This window comes from Raphanus sativus, chromosome 4 (assembly GCF_000801105.2).
Source record: "Raphanus sativus cultivar WK10039 chromosome 4, ASM80110v3, whole genome shotgun sequence".
Lineage (NCBI taxonomy): Eukaryota > Viridiplantae > Streptophyta > Magnoliopsida > Brassicales > Brassicaceae > Raphanus > Raphanus sativus.
This window is the reverse complement of record NC_079514.1, coordinates 39,455,453-39,473,107: the sequence shown is the minus strand read 5'-3', so window position 1 is coordinate 39,473,107 and position 17,655 is coordinate 39,455,453. Positions and strand designations below refer to the sequence as shown.

Below are 17,655 nucleotides of genomic sequence, written 5' to 3'. Positions count from 1 at the left end.
GATCTGATGGTAATACATCTCAAGTATTTGTAACATCTCTTCACCTTCTTCTTCTAAACCTCCATTAACGTTCAACTATAATAAATCAAGTATTTCTAATATCCCCGCGCTTGCGCGGGGTTTCGCCTCTAGTTATTATCAAATGACATTACTATAAAATCTATCAAATATTGAATAACAACAGAATTTAAAGTAACTAAAAGAATGATTACAAATGCTTCATCCAATAACACAAGAATTTAAATGAATTGAAAAAAAACAGTAATTGAATAACAGGAAAATTTAATGGAAACTTTAATTCCTTCTAATTCTATCAAATGTTTAAATCCAATACCTCCACCTTAGTCCCATATTAATTCAACAAAGTCATTTTTTCACACTCCATGCGTTGTATAAGAAACTAGGATCAGCCCGCCCTACGGGCGGGATATATTTTATTTTTGTGATCTAGATTATTACTTTTTGTATGATTTTGTGGTTTTTGTTCTGTTTTTTCATTTGCAAAAAATATGTATGATTATAAAATTAAGTTCCATCTAAAATAATTATAAAATTATATATTTTTGTTGTAGTTAAATCTATTATTTTAGATATAAGTTGGATTAGTCGAATCACTCATGTTGTGAGTATATTACGTTACATTTATTCTTTCAAATTCAAACTAAAGTATAATTATTTTATAATAATTATGTGGGTTTTTTTAATAAAAAAATTAAAAAATAAAGCGATGATCAATAGAAAATCACATACATAAGTAACTAATAAATTTGTCAAACCTAATAAACAAATATAAATATTTACAATAATTAAAATATTTATAAATTCTAAATAATTTTATGCCTTAGATTTATTAAATATTAAACTGAAATTTATTTTAAATAAACTTAAAAATGATAATTAAGAATTTTTTGCTATATTGATTATAGTTGTATTAAGTTCCTCAAACATAAAAAATAAAATTTAAAAGAATATTTAATATTAAGAGAGCAAAAAATTTAATAATGATAAAATATAATATATTTTCTAGTTAAAATATATAGTGTTATGTTATTTTAAAATATTTTGTAATTATTTGATCAAAAATGTTTATTGTTAATTGTTGTTAATACCTCTTCAGATTAAGCAATTTAAAAAAAATTGTGAACTTGTAAATTTGGAATATTCTATTTTGTGAACTTTCTTTTTTCATGAATTCATATTATATATACACATATTTTCGTTTTTAAGTTTGTTTTTAAAACTTTATAATGTTCCTTTTTATTATATATGTTATTTAGAAACTTTTTAAAAGGAAACTAAAATAAAAAAATTAAATAATACTCCTTATGTTTCTTTTTATGTGATGTTTTAGAATATGTTTTTCGTTTCAGTTTATATGATGTTTTGAGACTTTTGAGACAAAACTATTAAAGTAATACTTAGACTATTAAAAAGTAATGTGTAGTTTTTGTCTTATGTAGTTATAATAGTAATGATTAATTTTTTTTAGTTATTTTTTGCTGTAATCAAATGATTTTAGTGAAAGTATTTTTTTTCTTAAATTGTGTAAGTACTAAAACATCAAATAAAAAAAGAGGAAGTAGTATTTAAATGTAATATTTTTAATTTATTAAAGATATCAGTGTAATGAACAAACGTGAGAATTAACGTGAATATGACACATAAGAAACTGGTTTCTAAAATAATATTATAGAAACTTTTTATTACACTACTAATCAGTTTTTTTTAAAAAGAACTACTAATCAGTTTGATAGTTAGTTTATAAAATGCATAATATATTTTTAAATAATCCAATATATTTTATAAAGATTCCAAAATTAAGTGATTTACATAATTACATTAAATACATAGTAGATGAAACAATAAGTTTAGATTGCGTAAGTGTGTTATAAAAAGCCTTCGAAGTGTATAGATTTCGTATTAAAAATAGTGAAAAAAAGATTTAAATTTTGTTCAAAGGGTTCTATGGTAACATGTTTTTTGGTGGTATATTGTCATGTTCGACTGGCCACGTTTTCATAGATATTAATTTATCTACTTTTTCTTGTTTTAATTATTTTATTGTAAGTTTAATACTTGGTAAAGACGCAACAAAATATAATGGATTTGATACATATATTCTTTATACATTTTTACTCTTTACGCCGTTTTTTGGCCAACACATAGTTTTGTTTTGTATAAAATGAATTTTACTACCTACACTGCTATAATTATAATTTTACCTTCATATAAATGAAATATGAGTAGAAAATGCTAAAAATAAAGTTGCATCCAACCAACCAAAGAAACGTTAGAAGCATCAAAAAGAATGTTATTATAAAGAGATTATGTGTAAAAGGAAATCAAAATTGATACATAATTATTTATCAGCTCTCTCTGTTGAAGCATAAACTGCAGTTGCATCTACTGGCCTTCTCGGACAAAGCTTGATAGGTATTTTCTGCAAAATATGTTATTTGTTTCAACAAACTTTATACCACAGAAACATTCAAGAGATATTCTAATTTTACTCAGCGCTGTGTTTACCTTGCCAGGAGCTTTTTTAAAAGCAGCAACCATTTCTAACACAGACATTCTTTGGTAGTGGAGCAGACGTTCCACTACTCTTATAAAACAAACGGAAAGCCGGATTCTGAGATGAGACTGGTGTTTACCGCACCACCATCCTTGGTAGGATAGTCATGTCCACTAAAGCCACCTGTTCGCAAACTTTATATACATTCTTATATTAAAGAGTCTAATATCTGAAACAACGAAAAGATCAAAATGCATTATAAAAGAACAAACATGTCCTAAGAAGAATCACAACTACTTCAGAACATAGATTATACTACTGACACCTAAAACAATAAAAAGGTAAGATGATTTCGAGAGTAGGGATGCCCACCTTTTATACTCAAATTTTCACCGCTTTGCAAGATCGAATTTCGCATTGAATGTAGATCGTGGAGAATTGATTTAAGGAGGACTTTAAAAAGATGAATCTGTAACTGTTAAATTTCTAGATCGGTAGGAATAAGATAAAGCAACTGAATCGAAACCCTAGAGTCTGATCCTATATCACGACGGCTGAGAAAGAAACGGGTCCATCGAACCCTTACGATTGTTTGTGACAAAAAAAATTGTGAAAAAAGAAAAGAACCCTTGCGATTGAAAACATAGCGTTTCGAACATAATGACTTATTATTTATCAGATGGGCTTTCCAAAGGCAAACATAGACACCGTGCAAAATCAAAAGCCCAAACCTGATTTAATGAAACACAAAGTTTCAAATAAGTGGACACGTGTCGAGACGACGGACGCTGAATTTCTGATGTGGACGCTTACGTGTCGCCTGGAGAGAACAAACCATGTTTTATAGTAATAGATAGATTGAGTTACAAATTGACTGGGTGGTAACCACACTCGCTAATCTACGGACGTAACCATACTAACCAGATCAAAGAATTTCTTATTAACATGCGTATAATACAAGTAAGAAAAAGTCAAGTCACGAAATTATCAATAAATCATAAAACTTACTCCATCATAGAGCTTTATAGCAAAATGTATCTGACGCCTTTGTATTGCAAAGCATTATACATAACATACACAAATCTTACTGCTACACAGACTTACTTTCTACTTTCTCCCAGATTTATCTGTTTGAGATGAGACTAATATTTTTAAAAATATCTGCAGTGCAGGCCAAAGATCACAGTTTCTGGCAAGTAAATGTGGTCGTAAAGGAAACACAATAGATGCAAGCAACCAAGAAAAAGTTTCACTGACATTACAATCGCGATCTGGCTTGTTCCAAGGGGGCGCTCTGCAACAGATATGGAGGAATAGTCAATAGTCTGAGTTACAAGTAATTGTAAGAAGCTAAACTGGTTCTATGATAAGAGAAACAGTCATGCTAGTATGTTGATTTGGTTAAAGTAAATAGTAAGTAAAAATAAGCCAAGCTGAAATAGGTTTTGTTAATAGCAATCTTACAAGCCAAAAATAAAAAAAGAGAAGGAAGACAAGAAACGCTCACCAGAGGAGCTCCTTTAGATCCCCTTTCAGCCAAGAAAGCACAAGGCATAAAGAAATCACCATAAGTCTTGGACCACTCATCTAGCTTTGAGTGAATGTATTTTGATCCAATGGAATCAGCCCAGAACATGATTCCTCCTCTGTTTACAAAGAGATTTAAGTTTAAAAAAAAAAAAACACAATGACCAAAAGAGAATTACACCATTTTATATGATGACAACACTGACCTGTAAGGTGGAAACCCCATTCCCATTATACCAGCGATGTCAAGGTCTGCTGCTTTGACAGCAATACCTTCTTCAAAAACTCTACACGCCTCGTTCACTACAGGGAACAACGTCATCTCGATAATTTCCTTTTCAGACAGTTTCTCCAACTGCAAAGCCACAACAACCAATCAGATTGAGAAAAATAACAGTGACAGAAATGAAGATTTGGACAGAGAGACATACCTTAGAGTCAATGTTCACTCCTGACACGCTCCTTGCCTTTTCGATATATTTCTTTATTTCAGGATCAGGTTTAGCCTTGCGCTTATCATCATAAAGATAGAAACCTTTACGTGTGGCTTCACCTGAAACCAATAGACAAGTTCACAAGCTTTAGAACAATGTCAAGTCATAAAAACAGTATGTACAACCTAGCTGTCCTCTCTTATATACCAGCTCTCTTGTCCTCCTGCATGAGTGGGATGATCATTGATTTGTATGTCCGCTCCGGGAAGTTCTCGACGAACTGTGTTGCGGTTGCAACCGCCACACCGAATCCAATCAGGTCGCACAATCTACTCGTTCATATAATTAAGTAACAAAAGTAACAATTAAAATAAAAAGGTGTATGAGATTTGACATGGATCTTTTTACAAAGTGATGATATACCTGAAGGGACCCATCGGCATACCAAACTTGCTGACTGCTCTGTCGATTAGATACGGATCTGTTCCACGCTCAGCAAGGAACATAGCTGCCTGTGTGTATGGGAAGAACATCATCCTATTAACTGCAAACCCCGTGCAGTTTCCAACCACCACTGGCGTTTTCTTAATCTTCTTCCCAACATCTAACAAGTCAACAATTACTTGAGGAGAGGTATGATTGGTCCGAACTATTTCAAGCAGTGGCATGACATGTGCTGGACTGCATCAGGAAAAATGAATAGACATGATTGGTGTAGAGCGAGCAAAGCTACACTTCAAGACTCTAAAAGGATCAGTAATGACCTGAAAAAATGTGCTCCGATAATCCGATCCTGAGACTTGGTCCGCTCCCCGATTTTGTTCAAATCAATGGTAGATGTGTTGCTAGCAAGGATACAATGTTGAGGACAGTACTTCTCTAGCTCAGCGAATATTTGCTGCTTCAAAGATATATTCTCAATGACAGCCTGTTCAAGTCACCAAAAAAAAAGACATCAAGCGAAGTCATAGAAAAAAACAATTTCAGCTTCAGTATGCTGATTATTACCTCGATGACCATGTCCACATCCCTAAAGCTTTCATAGTCAAGAGATCCCTTAAGGAGTGACATTGTTTTCTCAAATTTTTCCTGAGACATCCTTCCTTTCTTTACACGGCTCTGAAGATTAGCTGATCAAAAATAATGAAATTTAGTCAGATGATCAAGCTATTGCTATTCAATGGTATAAAGCAAATGTGTATCATCAATCCATCTCTACCTTTGACCCTGCCAATTCCAGCCTCCAGGAACTTGTCGTCTACCTCCTTAAGAATCACTGTGTAGTTACTGAGGATCAATGCAGTGGCTATTCCAGATCCCATCAACCCTCCTCCGATAATGGCTACCTTTTTAATCTTCCTTGGCACCAACCCACGATCAGTAACTCCAGGAACCTGAAGGAATCAAAATTATGCTGATACTTAAAAATCTTGTAAACATAGTTATATCAATCTAAATGACATAAACTAACAGACCTTTGTGGTTCCTCGCTGAGAAAAGAAGACATGAATCAAGCTTTTGGTGGTATCCAGGTTGACCACTTGCGAGCCCACTTGAGCCTCCTGTAAGTGACAATGTAGTGGGGTCACTAGTCTCAGGGGAAACGTTAAAGAACATATAACGCAGAAAACGACAAGATAAGATAGTAAATATATACCTTTTCTAAACCAGCCCTCGGACCAGAAACAATACCCACTTCAATAGCCTCGAGGCACATTAAGGGGTGTTTCAGGTTGGGGGCTTGCTTGCGTGTCTGCTCCTTTGCAAAGTTTAGTATTTCCCTTGCCTCTCCAAGAGGAGGTAACTTATCAGTCTTTGAAACACTACAAACCCACGGTTTTCTCCTCTCGGCTATGTCAAGTGCCCAGCGACGAGCAGCGTTTAGTAACTCGGCAGGTGGCACGACGGTGTCAACAAGACCTAATGAATGACCTTCCTCGGCTTTGACCGGCTTAGATGTCTATATGTTTCAAAAAAAGAAATGATGTCACATTTTAACCAAAGCAGACTAAACCCACAAGCATAAAAAATAAGGCAGTGACGTACCGAAATCATTTCAAGGGCTTTTGTGAGACCAACAAGACGTGGAAGACGTTGTGTGCCTGCATCAATCCAAAGAAGCATAATCAGGAATATTTAAAAAAAAAGGAAGCAAACCTGATTTATTCAACACATACATGAATGTTAGGAAAGTACCTCCAAACCCAGGAATAACACCGAGTTGCAGCTCGGGCAGACCTAACTGTGTACCAGGAGTTGATATCCTCGCATGGCAAGCCTAAAACGAAGTATCAACATCCATCTTAAAATATGTTCACCAGTCTCTTAACAATCTCAAGACAGCTTTTTGAGAGGGAAGTGGTTGAACATATAATAAATTAAAGGTGTACCATACCATGGCAAGTTCTAACCCTCCTCCCAAGGCAAGCCCATCAATGGCAGCGACAGAAGGTTTCCTTGCAGCTGAATTAAATCGAACACACGGAAACAACATCATAACAACCATTGGCATAATTTCAATTAATTGGGTGGCAAGGTTAGAAAGATAACCTTCAAACAAATCGGTTAGGATGTCAATTGATAAGTATCCAACCTTTGGCTCTTTCCCTGATAAAAATCAAATACAAACATTTAAATACATAACACAAAACATAATCAAACAAAAGACAACCAAGATACTGAAAACATACTAGTCCCTTTCTGAACTTCACCAAAACCAGATATATCAAATCCACCAGAGAACTTCCCCTTTGCACCTGCAGTAATCACAATAGCTTAATCAAAAGTTTGCATAGATTTGTACTGTTTTTGCCTTGGAAGAGAGCGATCACAAGACGTATACCAGTAATAACAATAGCTTTAACATCGTTTCTGCTCAATGCTTCCTCGTAGTTACTTTTGAGGTTGTCTAGCACTGTGTACACACAGATATACAAAAACAGAACAAACTATTCGCTAACTCGAAGCCAAAAACTGAGGTTTCTCGAGATCATAAGCTAAAAGAGCATGAGATCAAACTAGTAGTAGTAGTCCCAGATTTCACATAATCAGATCACAAATTCAATTGAAAGCTGAGAAGGTGGAAGAGGAGGAGGAGAAGTACCGTCGAACGATAGCGAGTTGACGGGAGGGTTGATGATTGTTACGACGGCAACGCCATCGCCGCCAACTTCCATCGTAGTCTTTCCCTTCGTTCGTGAAGTCATATCTTCGAGCTCGGTTTCGTGATTCTCTTTACCTACTACTTCGTTGAGAAACCTTGCCAGAAATGTGGAAATAAAGATATAAATGGAAAGATGATCGATGAAATTATTAACGCAAAAGCTGATTTTAATAATGTTATCGATAAATTATTTATTTTGTTTGTAAACTCTAGTTTTAAATATTATTTTTTTGGATAAAATACATTAGCTAGTGGTATCTTTTCTGCATTATACATCATACATATACTGTAATTAGAAGAAAAAAATGAATTAATCACGCTTTTTTTTTGTAGTTTTACCAAATAAATGTATGTTTGGCTAGTAGTCTTAGTCCTACCTAATCTGGCGGATCCCAATCAAATCCAATTTTTACTTTTCTTTGATACAATACAACGAAAATGTAAATGAAATTCATATTTTTAGACAAAAATATTTGGATCGTCTGTAGATTAATCGTATCACTTCAAACCATACTAGTAATATTTATACACTAGTTATGGCTACTTCTGCCGACACTTCAGAAACGATCACCTGACGCATTGGTCAGTCTCATGACTGAAGAAGACACGCGTGTAACGTTGATCCTAGCGCTAAAGTATTTAATGACGTGACATACATAAACTAATCCGATCATCTTCTCCTTTTTTTGTTTGTTTATCGTCAGTAGTCCATTAGTTAGTTACATCAGCCACTTAGCTTTAATCAGATACGGACTGAAACACAAATACAAGTACGTTCTCTTGTCTGCCAGATATTTATTCTTCTTGCTAACTTCCGAGCTATTGGAGCAGTCAATCCTATTTCTCTCTGTTTTGTTCTCCGCTTCTCCCACCCTATACTCTGTTTTTACCAAAAGAGGAGGAAGTAGAAGCTGGTTTTCAAGCGAAGCCATGGCCATAGATTCAAATGCAGGAGGAGGGTTCATTGATGTCCCACTTGCACAAACTGGGGAAGGTATTGCTGAATGTGAGCTTCTCAAGTGGTTTGTCAGAGAGGTGTGTTTCTTTTATTTTATGCTAAAGATTTAATCCTTTTCAGTTATTCTTTTGGTTTTTAATTTCAAATCAGCTCTTTTTCGGTTTGATTTAGGTAGATCCTGTGGAAGAGTTTCAGCCACTCTGTGAAGTTCAGAGCGATAAAGCAACCATTGAGATAACAAGTCGTTTTAAAGGGAAAGTAGCTCTCATCTCACATGCTCCAGGTGATATTATCAAGGCTAGATGATCATACTAAAATGAATAGTTTGACTTAAGCATATCATTCAGATTTTTTAGGGAAAGTGTGTGTTTCTTTAGAATCGGATGTAAATCTTTTGTGTTGAAATGTATATATGTTATATGCATTGATGCAAGGTTGGAGAGACTCTGGTTAAGCTGGCCGTAGAAGACGCCCATGATGCTCTCCTAGTATCCTCTGATCTAGGCGGTTCAAAGCAAAAAGAACAGACAATCTTGTTGGAGCTTTGTCAAAGCCATCTGTTTGTAGCCTTGCAAAAGACCTTGGCATAGACATCAATGTCGTTACTGGAAGTGGTAAAGATGGGAGAGTTTTGAAAGAGGAATTCGTTTTGGTGGTCAAAAAGGAAACATAACAGATTCAGTTTCTTCTGAAACTCACTCTGTTTCCACTACAGCGAGTAACTTTGAAGATCAAATAGTTCCTCTCAGAGGATTCAAACCGAGCTATGGTCAAGACAATGACCATGGCTACAAAAGGACCTCATTTTCATTTCGTTGGAGAGATAAACTGCGAGGCACTTGTGGAGCTTAAACAGTTCTTTAAAGAGAACAATACAGATTCCACACGTTCCTTCCTACTTTAATCAAGTCACTCTCAATGGCTCTAACCATATATCCCTCGGTTAATAGTTGTTTCAACGAGGAGTCGATAGAGATCACCCTTAAAGGTTTTTGTTATTTTGATTTTGAGCTTATTTATCTTTAGAGTATGTAGATAGATATTGATTCTTTGGTTTCATCTCAGGTTCACACAACATTGGAGTTGCAATGGCTACTGAACATGGCCTTGTTGTTCCTAATGTAAAGAATGTTCTGTCACTATCACTACTAGAGAATAGAGATAACCAAAGAACTGTCACGGTTACAATATTTAGCAACAAATGATGGTAAAATCTAGACATGTTGATCATTGCCAGATAAAGAGTTTTGTTGTTAGGCTAACATAACTGCGGACCATAGAGTACTGGATGGAGCAACGGTGGCTCGGTTTTGCTGCCAGTGGAAAGAGTATATTGAGAAACCTGAGTTGCTGATGCTTCAAATGAGATAAAACAACAAACAAGATTCATGTTTCTTTGTGTCAATCTCTCTTTTTTAGTACCACACTTGTATCATTGTATGAATCCTCATGTTCGAATAAGATGAAGTTTAGCGTATGGAATATGACATAAAAGTCATCATTCATAGAATATAATCACACTTTTTTATCATAGTACAGTATATAATTATTAATTATTATGTAGTCAATTCAAGAAAAATGTGAGACTATGAACTAAAAAAGTGTGATTTTATATACCTAAGCAGGCGCGTAAATTAATAGGTATAACGTTCGAATCGATGCACTAACATTAATTTTCAAATATTAGTTGGAATCGTACACCGACAAAGGTATCTCCACTCTTATAGTCTTACCGGTTCCAGTGACTTTCAACCATATCACACATGAAATGATTCCAAATAAAATATAATTTAAGATGTTATTGATCTATAATCGATTTAACAGAATGCTAATATTGCCTCACGTGAGACCGATGAAACTTTACAGCTTTCACCAATTGTATAAAAGATTTTAAAAACATCACACTGTCCTGGTTACTAAATTTACTATAATAACTTTTACGTGACCAAGTAAATGGGAGAAGAAGAGATAGAGATCCTCTGCTGCTGCTCCATGTTAACCTCCCGTAGACTCAAATATGGGAACGCCACGTGACCTTTTCTTGCTGGCGTCATTGTTCCCGCTATAGGTCCCGACGAAGGTCTACTCGTCGTCGTCGTACGGTATGGCGTGTTCGACCCGGTTCGACTCTCAATTGAGTAAACCGGACTCGACATCGACATCGAACCGGTTACGGCGCGAAAGTTCCTGACCCTACGATCTTCGTCGTTGACGGCGGCGACGGTGGAGATTGGCCATTTGCGCCACTTGAAAAAGGGTAAAGCTTTCTTCCACCACCACTTTTTCTTCCTCTTGTTGTTGTGGTGCATTGTGGACCGGGTCGGGTCATCTTTCGAAATGGGTTTCTGGATCTTGAAGTGAAGACTGTTGATGATGGATGACTTCGTCGACGTTTCTCTCTTGTGCTTCCTCGCTTCTTCCATAACCTTTCATCCAAAAAAAAACAAGATCTCACCATCAGACAAAACCTTACTCAAAACATCGCAAGAACGTAACAGTACATACCTGAAAGTAGTTGAAGCCATAGTCGCTGAAATGTTGAGAGTCGGGGATGGGGAAAACAGGGGATTTGTTCGACATTCTTCTTCTTCGTAGGTCGTTTGAGTTGTGAAGTTTTGAGGTGAGGGCTTTAATGTCGGAAAATGGGGATGTGGAGGGATCGAAGAAGACGGAGATGGCCGTTGGGGTGAATGTGGTGGGGCTCTCTTAATTCAATGCAACGAGACAACGAGTCGTCTATTGTATCGTTTTCAACATTCTCACCACTCGCTTCTTTCCCCCTATAATATTTACTTTATATAATGGCCCTACATTAATTTTTTTTTTTGACAATTTAAATTAATTATTGTAATAAAAATATTTTTAAATAATTATGAGCATTAATTACTATATTGTGCAAACAATTTATATCATTTTCTAGTACCCATGCATATAAAAATAAACTATGATTTATGTTAGTTTGTTTATAGCTAAGTATAGACAATTATATAATTATTATGCTAAATTATTTTCACCAGATATATTCATATTCATCTTCATCTTCATAAAAAAAAAAAAAAATATTCTACACATCAGCCATAGCACAAATACAAAAGACATCACATGAGTGGTGCGCAAATACAAAAGACATCACATGAGTGGTGGACAAATACAAAAGGGCATAATAATTTTAGTTTTAGTTTCCGAGACACGAAGAATATACTTGATTCCACCGTTCAAAGAACAATATTTCTTCAAAAAAAAAAAAGAACAATATTGGATGCAGGCAGGCAGGCACTCTCGAAGGACGATACATGCGGATAAGCAACACGTGATCTCCACTCCACGAACCATGCAACCTCCTCGACTTTCTCATCAACTTTTTTACCAATCTCATGATTCTCATCTAAAAAGCATACCATTATTAAAGTTAACTGTAAACGACTCATTCCTTTGACAAACTTTATAAGAATCAATGAATCATTCTTAAAACAATTTCAGAGAAACACATGAAAAACAAAAAAAGATGTAAAACCCGGAAAACTAAACGATTCACAAAACGGAATCTCCTGCATGTCAGCAGTGTAACGGAACTTGCATCTGTGGGATCCACGTATTACCACTTAAGAATCTATCACCAGTATATAACAAAGCATGTTCAGGCTTTAATACTGGGCCATTCAACTCTTTGGGCCTGATTCGCTAATAATCTGGTTTAAAAGAGAGCTAATAATCTCATTAAGCTATATCAACATCTGGTTTGATCTAGAAAGATTAGACTGATGAGTACAATTGGACAAAGCTTATTGAAAGTTCGAAACATCAAAAAGGCTAATAGCCCATCTAAAAAACATAAATTAGCCCACTCCATATAGTTTCTCTCGAATCACACTGAAGACTGAAGAGAGAAGAGAGAGAGACAGAGCAGGGAGCTAAAACCCTCACCGGCGGCGATCAGCGATGGCTCTTTTCACAGTCCGGCGCAAGTTAGCGACAGTCCTAAGCAAATCCTTCTCTTCTTCTATTTCGTCATTTTCCACGTTCTCTTCTCGCTCTCGATTCGCTTTGCCTTTACTCGACAAAGTCTCCTCGAACCGAACCGGTTTGGGCCCTTGTTACACAACGACCCGACCCAAGACATCCGGGTCGGTATAGGTGTCAAATGGACGGGTCGTCCATTGGTCGTCCACGTCCATATTTAAATGGATTTAATATGGACACACCCATTTTTCCCATGGGTTATTAATGGACAAAATATGGATGACCATTGAAAAAATGGTCTTTACGGGTTTTGGGTTTCATGGACATGGGTTGTCCAACGGACAAAAAAAAATCTAGGGTTTCAAAAAAAAATTGAGTTTTTCTACCAAAACCGAGAAATCGGGTTTTCTCGCCAAAACCGGGAAATTGAATTTTCTCTGTCAAAATCGTAAAATCGCACAAACTGTAAAATCGGGGTTTTCCGAAAAAATTGAGAAATTGGATTTTCCCGCCAAAACCGAGAAATCAAAATTTTCCGCCAAAACCAGAAAAAATCGAGTTTTCCTGCCAAAATCGAGAAATTGAGTTTTCCGCTAAAACCGTAAAATCGGGTTTTCATGCCGAAACCGAGAAATCGAGTTTTCCCACCAAAACAGAGAAATCGGATTTTTCTGCCAAAACCGGGAAATCTAGTTTTCCCGCCAAAATCGGAAAATCGAGTTTTCCGCTAAAACTGTAAAATCGCCAAAACCGTAAAATCAAGTTTTCTTGCCAAAACTGAGAAATCGGGTTTTCCCGCCAAAACCGGAAAATCGGGTTTTCTCGCCAAAACCGGAAAATCGAGTTTTCCCGCCAAAACCGTAAAATCGGGTTATCCCACCAAAACCGTAAAATCAGGATTTCCCGCCAAAATCAAAAAATTGGGTTTTCCCGCCAAAACCAAAAAATCGGGTTTTCCCGCCAAAACTGTAAAATTGATTTTCCCGTCAAAACTGCAAAATCGAGTTTTCCTACCAAAACCGCAAAATCGGAATTTCCCGCCATAACCGAAAAATCAGGTTTTCCCGCCAAAATCGTAAAATCGAATTTTTCCGCTAAAACCGCAAAATCAAGTTTTCTTGCCAAAACCAAAATTGTTGTATTTATGGATTAATTTTAATTTTATGAACTTGTATATATAATTATAGGCTTATAAATTATAGGCTTATAAACTAAATTCTAAAGTTTTCTTATATGGTCTATTATGGACTCTATGGCAGCCCATAAAAATATGGGTTTTAGTGGATATGGTTTTTAATGGACATGGTTCTAATGGACATGGTCACTCTTTGTCCACAAACAATAAATGGACAAATGGATACGGGCTAATGGACGTGGGCTCGCCCAGTTTACAGCTATACGGGTCGGGATACTCTCCGCTAAACGATCCTTCGCCGAACTGGAGCAACCGTCCGCCGAAGGAGACGATTCTTCTGGACGGGTGCGATTACGAGCACTGGCTCATCGTCATGGAGTTCACTGATCCAAAACCTACAGAAGACGAGATGATCAATGCTTATGTCAGAACGTTAACTTCCGTCCTCGGCAGGCAAAAAAATCTCATCTCTTTTTTTTTTAGTAATCATTTCGTTTGTGCGTTTGTGCGTTTGATTGATTTTGATTTATTTTATTTTTTTTTGTAGCGAGGAGGAGGCAAAGGAGAAGATTTATTCGGTTTGCACTTCGACATACACTGGCTTTGGTGCTTTGTTCTCTGAAGAGCTTTCTTGCAAACTCAAAGGTTGTTACTAATCTCAAAGTCAAACGTCTCTTCATGTTGTTGTTCTGTCTGAATTATTTGTCTATACGAATAGGACAAAGAATATATTTTTTTTTTTGGGTTTGGAACTTGTTGACATTGCTTGTATATATTTAGATTAACTAATCCAAGAGTTGTGTGATTGATTCTTCAGGCTTACCTGGTGTTCTCTGGGTTTTACCAGATTCTTATCTTGATGTTCCCAACAAAGACTATGGAGGTTTGTAATGTTTTTGGACTTTCATCTGAATTAGAGAAATATAAGCATATATATACTATAAACCAAATTTTGTTTTGCTGATGTTTTCCTTCAGGTGACTTGTACATTGAAGGAAAGGTGATACCAAGACCACAGTACAGGTTCACTGAACAGCGCCAGACCAGAAACCGGTCTAGGCCTAGGTATGGTAGGCGCCGCGAGACTGTCCAGGTGGAGAGGAGAGAGCCAGCATCACAGAACTGGAACCAGAAGAATCAACCACCACCACCATCCATGGGTAATCAAGCTCCCGAGAGTTAAAGAGACAAGCACAGTGCTTAATAATTTGAAATCCTTGTTAACTCACATTGAACAACAAGTATGCATCTGTAATGGAGTCGTATTATATACCTGCCTCAAACTCCTATCACACCGTGTCAGAATTATCAATTATTCACAAACATCATCTTTCGCGATTCTTATTTCTAAACTCATCTAAACAGAAGAAATGACAGATAATATATGTACAATGTAAAATATACATTATTGCTTGCTTCAATAACAATCACTAGTAATTAGACCCTCCTCTCTCTCTTTTTCATACTTTTTTGCATCATTGACACATGTGTCTTGTCGGAATAAGGTTTGAGATCATTCCGACATATTATTAACCTAAACCACGGATTTGTCAGCACACCGGAGATAATGTCCACCGATGCTGCTTCTGTACTTAAGTTTAGTTAATCTGGTTTTGTTCAATTTATATAGGCCTAATAATTATCAAGCAGAAAATGTGCCAAGTTGCATCTTGAGCGGAATCCAGATGCTTAAGGTTGTTTTCTAAATCCATTATGCTCCTCTTGTGTATATAGAGACTATATATGTTACTTCTTTGCTTCTCATGTGCTTTCTGAATGCACCTTGGTGACAGGAAAGACTAATTAACTGTGAGAAGAAAGAGCGACTACTCAGCAAAATACATCCCTCGTTTACTAGTTGCTTTTCCATTCATGTAAATGTTCAATATAATATAATATATGTACATTTGGTTCAGTTGATGATGTGTAGACAAGTTGTAAACGGTAGCCTTTTTTATTGTTGTTTAGTTAAGTTCATGTACATTAGCAAAGAAGTTTCCAAGTAAATCAGCTCTTCTTAGAAAGCGAGAATCAAGAGTTTGTTTGTAAGCAAGGGACACAAGACTTGATTATACATGAAGCAAGACCAATTGTTTTGCAAAAAAAAAAAAAATGTTAGAAAAAATGGGCAAAAAGCAAGGTCAAAAGGCAACCAAAATGATGATTATACATTAATGGTTAGTAGTTGTTATCTGACTGCTCGTTAAAGCTATCTTTCCGCTGTAACTAAAAAAAACTCTTCTACAAGTCAGATCATTTTTCATGTAACATCTGTTTCCTCCTCACTCATCCTTTACGAAACGAAAGGTCCAAATAAAAATAAAAAATAAAAAAGTGGAGGGATATAATGTTCATCTTCAACAAGTCAGATCATCTTCATGTAACATATGTTTCCTCCACACTCATCCAACTATAGCCAACACCAAATCTAATGTTCATCTTCAAATTAAATAGAATAAGAGAATCAAATGTAGAAAAGCAAGGTTTACTCTACACAAAACTACAATCTGTCTGAGATCTTCAATGAAAAGCAACAAAAAAAATAGAAAAGGATTAACTTAGATTTGACAGAACATAGGACTCTCAACATGATCAAAATAGACTTCGGTGTCATCATAGGGACCTCCAAATTCACTAACCACGACTTTTTGGGCTCTGTGTTCCTTGAGATTGTAACTGATGAAAAAGAAGGGCGCCTTATTGGGACACCGCTGTGAGAATATAAGCTCACCAGTACTAACTGTACCCCTGAACCTGAAGCTATGATTTTTTCCACCTAATGCTGTCCAAGAAGGAACAACGATTGAAACTTTAGACCATCGTTGCGTAGTGGCATCTTCTAGAACCCACAAGTGAACTTCACCGTCAGCGGTAGGCCAACTAGTTATAGCTACCTTTCCATTGTAGTTCACTATGCAAGGATTATCCTCAGGTAACTTAGTGACATTAAACTCTTCAGATATCAGATCGAAGCTTATCAAGGATCCTTCATTTTTTATCCAAGCATAATAATACAGTACCCCATTTAAACATATCCCTTTATTAGTAACATGAGAAGGAGTAGGAGGAAGATGAGGATGCTTACACTCAACAATTCTCCATTTATTTTGGGCTCCTCCTCCTAGAGTGTACACTTGATGATCTTCGGCCACAACTTGTGATTCACGTTTTTGATGACCTTGTAGTACAGTCATGGACAACACTTTGTATGCATCATTCACTGAATCATACCCAAAAAAGGATAACACACCTCTTCTTGTAGTTTTGAGTCTAGGCAACGTTAAGAATTGGCCCGTGGTAGGGTTACCTATCATCACTCTAGAACCCATTTGACGGCAGATCAAGCCGCGGATTGGTGGAGAAAAAGCATTCTGATGGTTCTTCTTATCTGGATTTATGTTTAACCTATGACGGTCAGAAGATGGATCAACCTGGGAACATGAATGTAAGAACTGCACTGGCGCGTAGAAGCCGAAGACTGTGAAAAGAAGCCGAGGTGAAGGTGAAGATCGAGCAAGGTACTGATTGATAAAACATTTGCCACTGATTATGGATAACCATTGTTTTGAAACGAAGACAAGACTAGCTACAGATTTGGTAGGAACTTTCAGGAGAATCTCTACGATTAGATCCAGAGGAATAATCGAAAACGGATCGTTTTCATCTTTATCTTCTTTCGTCGTTAGAGGCTGCTGATTGATCCCGGTCGTCTCCTTCCTCTTGACCCTCTTCATCATGGTTCTATCTTTTAGACCGAAAACAAAACGAAACCCTAAACATATCTACCAAGTTAGGAGATTTTGCAAATAAGACCCTCACTTTTCACGGGCATTCCAATTCATGTCTTTGTTACTCAAGTATTTCCTTGCAATCTGGTGTTTACTATTTGAAATTTTGCATGATTAACCTCTTTTTTAAAAAATAATTAAAAAAATTTAAAAGAAAAATCGTTATTTGTGCTAT

The 17,655-nt window shown here is 36.1% G+C and overlaps 4 protein-coding genes, 1 long non-coding RNA gene and 1 pseudogene across 5 annotated transcripts; 2 read left to right on the top strand and 4 right to left on the bottom strand.

Annotated features, from left to right (window-relative positions):
* Positions 1-2,249: 2,249 nt before the first annotated feature.
* LOC108811051 (uncharacterized) lies at positions 2,250-3,142 on the bottom strand. Its single transcript, XR_001943219.2, has 3 exons — positions 2,888-3,142; positions 2,527-2,709; positions 2,250-2,440 (listed from the first exon to the last, which is right to left on the bottom strand). It is a non-coding gene; the product is annotated as an uncharacterized LOC108811051 (long non-coding RNA).
* Positions 3,143-3,491: 349 nt separating this feature from the next.
* Positions 3,492-7,769, bottom strand: LOC108813782 (glyoxysomal fatty acid beta-oxidation multifunctional protein MFP-a). Its single transcript, XM_018586437.2, has 18 exons — positions 7,580-7,769; positions 7,319-7,390; positions 7,167-7,232; positions 7,027-7,083; positions 6,872-6,939; positions 6,673-6,754; positions 6,523-6,578; positions 6,134-6,436; positions 5,952-6,038; positions 5,696-5,870; positions 5,485-5,606; positions 5,241-5,404; positions 4,900-5,157; positions 4,684-4,805; positions 4,474-4,595; positions 4,249-4,397; positions 4,023-4,161; positions 3,492-3,809 (listed from the first exon to the last, which is right to left on the bottom strand). Exons 1-18 carry the CDS (start codon positions 7,680-7,682, stop codon positions 3,774-3,776), a joined length of 2,181 nt encoding a protein of 726 aa, XP_018441939.2. The 5' UTR covers positions 7,683-7,769; the 3' UTR covers positions 3,492-3,773.
* Positions 7,770-8,302: 533 nt separating this feature from the next.
* LOC108809688 (lipoamide acyltransferase component of branched-chain alpha-keto acid dehydrogenase complex, mitochondrial-like) lies at positions 8,303-10,096 on the top strand (annotated as a pseudogene).
* A 297-nt stretch (positions 10,097-10,393) lies between these two features.
* On the bottom strand, positions 10,394-11,374 carry LOC108809589 (uncharacterized). Its single transcript, XM_018581735.2, has 2 exons — positions 11,103-11,374; positions 10,394-11,023 (listed from the first exon to the last, which is right to left on the bottom strand). The coding sequence occupies exons 1-2, from the start codon at positions 11,175-11,177 to the stop codon at positions 10,535-10,537; spliced, it is 564 nt and encodes a 187-aa protein (XP_018437237.1). The 5' UTR covers positions 11,178-11,374; the 3' UTR covers positions 10,394-10,534.
* Positions 11,375-12,521: 1,147 nt separating this feature from the next.
* On the top strand, positions 12,522-15,030 carry LOC130511156 (multiple organellar RNA editing factor 3, mitochondrial-like). Its single transcript, XM_057008025.1, has 5 exons — positions 12,522-12,726; positions 13,965-14,145; positions 14,240-14,337; positions 14,510-14,575; positions 14,670-15,030. The coding sequence occupies exons 1-5, from the start codon at positions 12,537-12,539 to the stop codon at positions 14,873-14,875; spliced, it is 741 nt and encodes a 246-aa protein (XP_056864005.1). The 5' UTR covers positions 12,522-12,536; the 3' UTR covers positions 14,876-15,030.
* A 1,147-nt stretch (positions 15,031-16,177) lies between these two features.
* On the bottom strand, positions 16,178-17,453 carry LOC108811197 (F-box/kelch-repeat protein At3g04660-like). The gene has a single exon (XM_018583241.2). The coding sequence runs from the start codon at positions 17,427-17,429 to the stop codon at positions 16,251-16,253; it is 1,179 nt and encodes a 392-aa protein (XP_018438743.2). The 5' UTR covers positions 17,430-17,453; the 3' UTR covers positions 16,178-16,250.
* Positions 17,454-17,655: the final 202 nt, after the last annotated feature.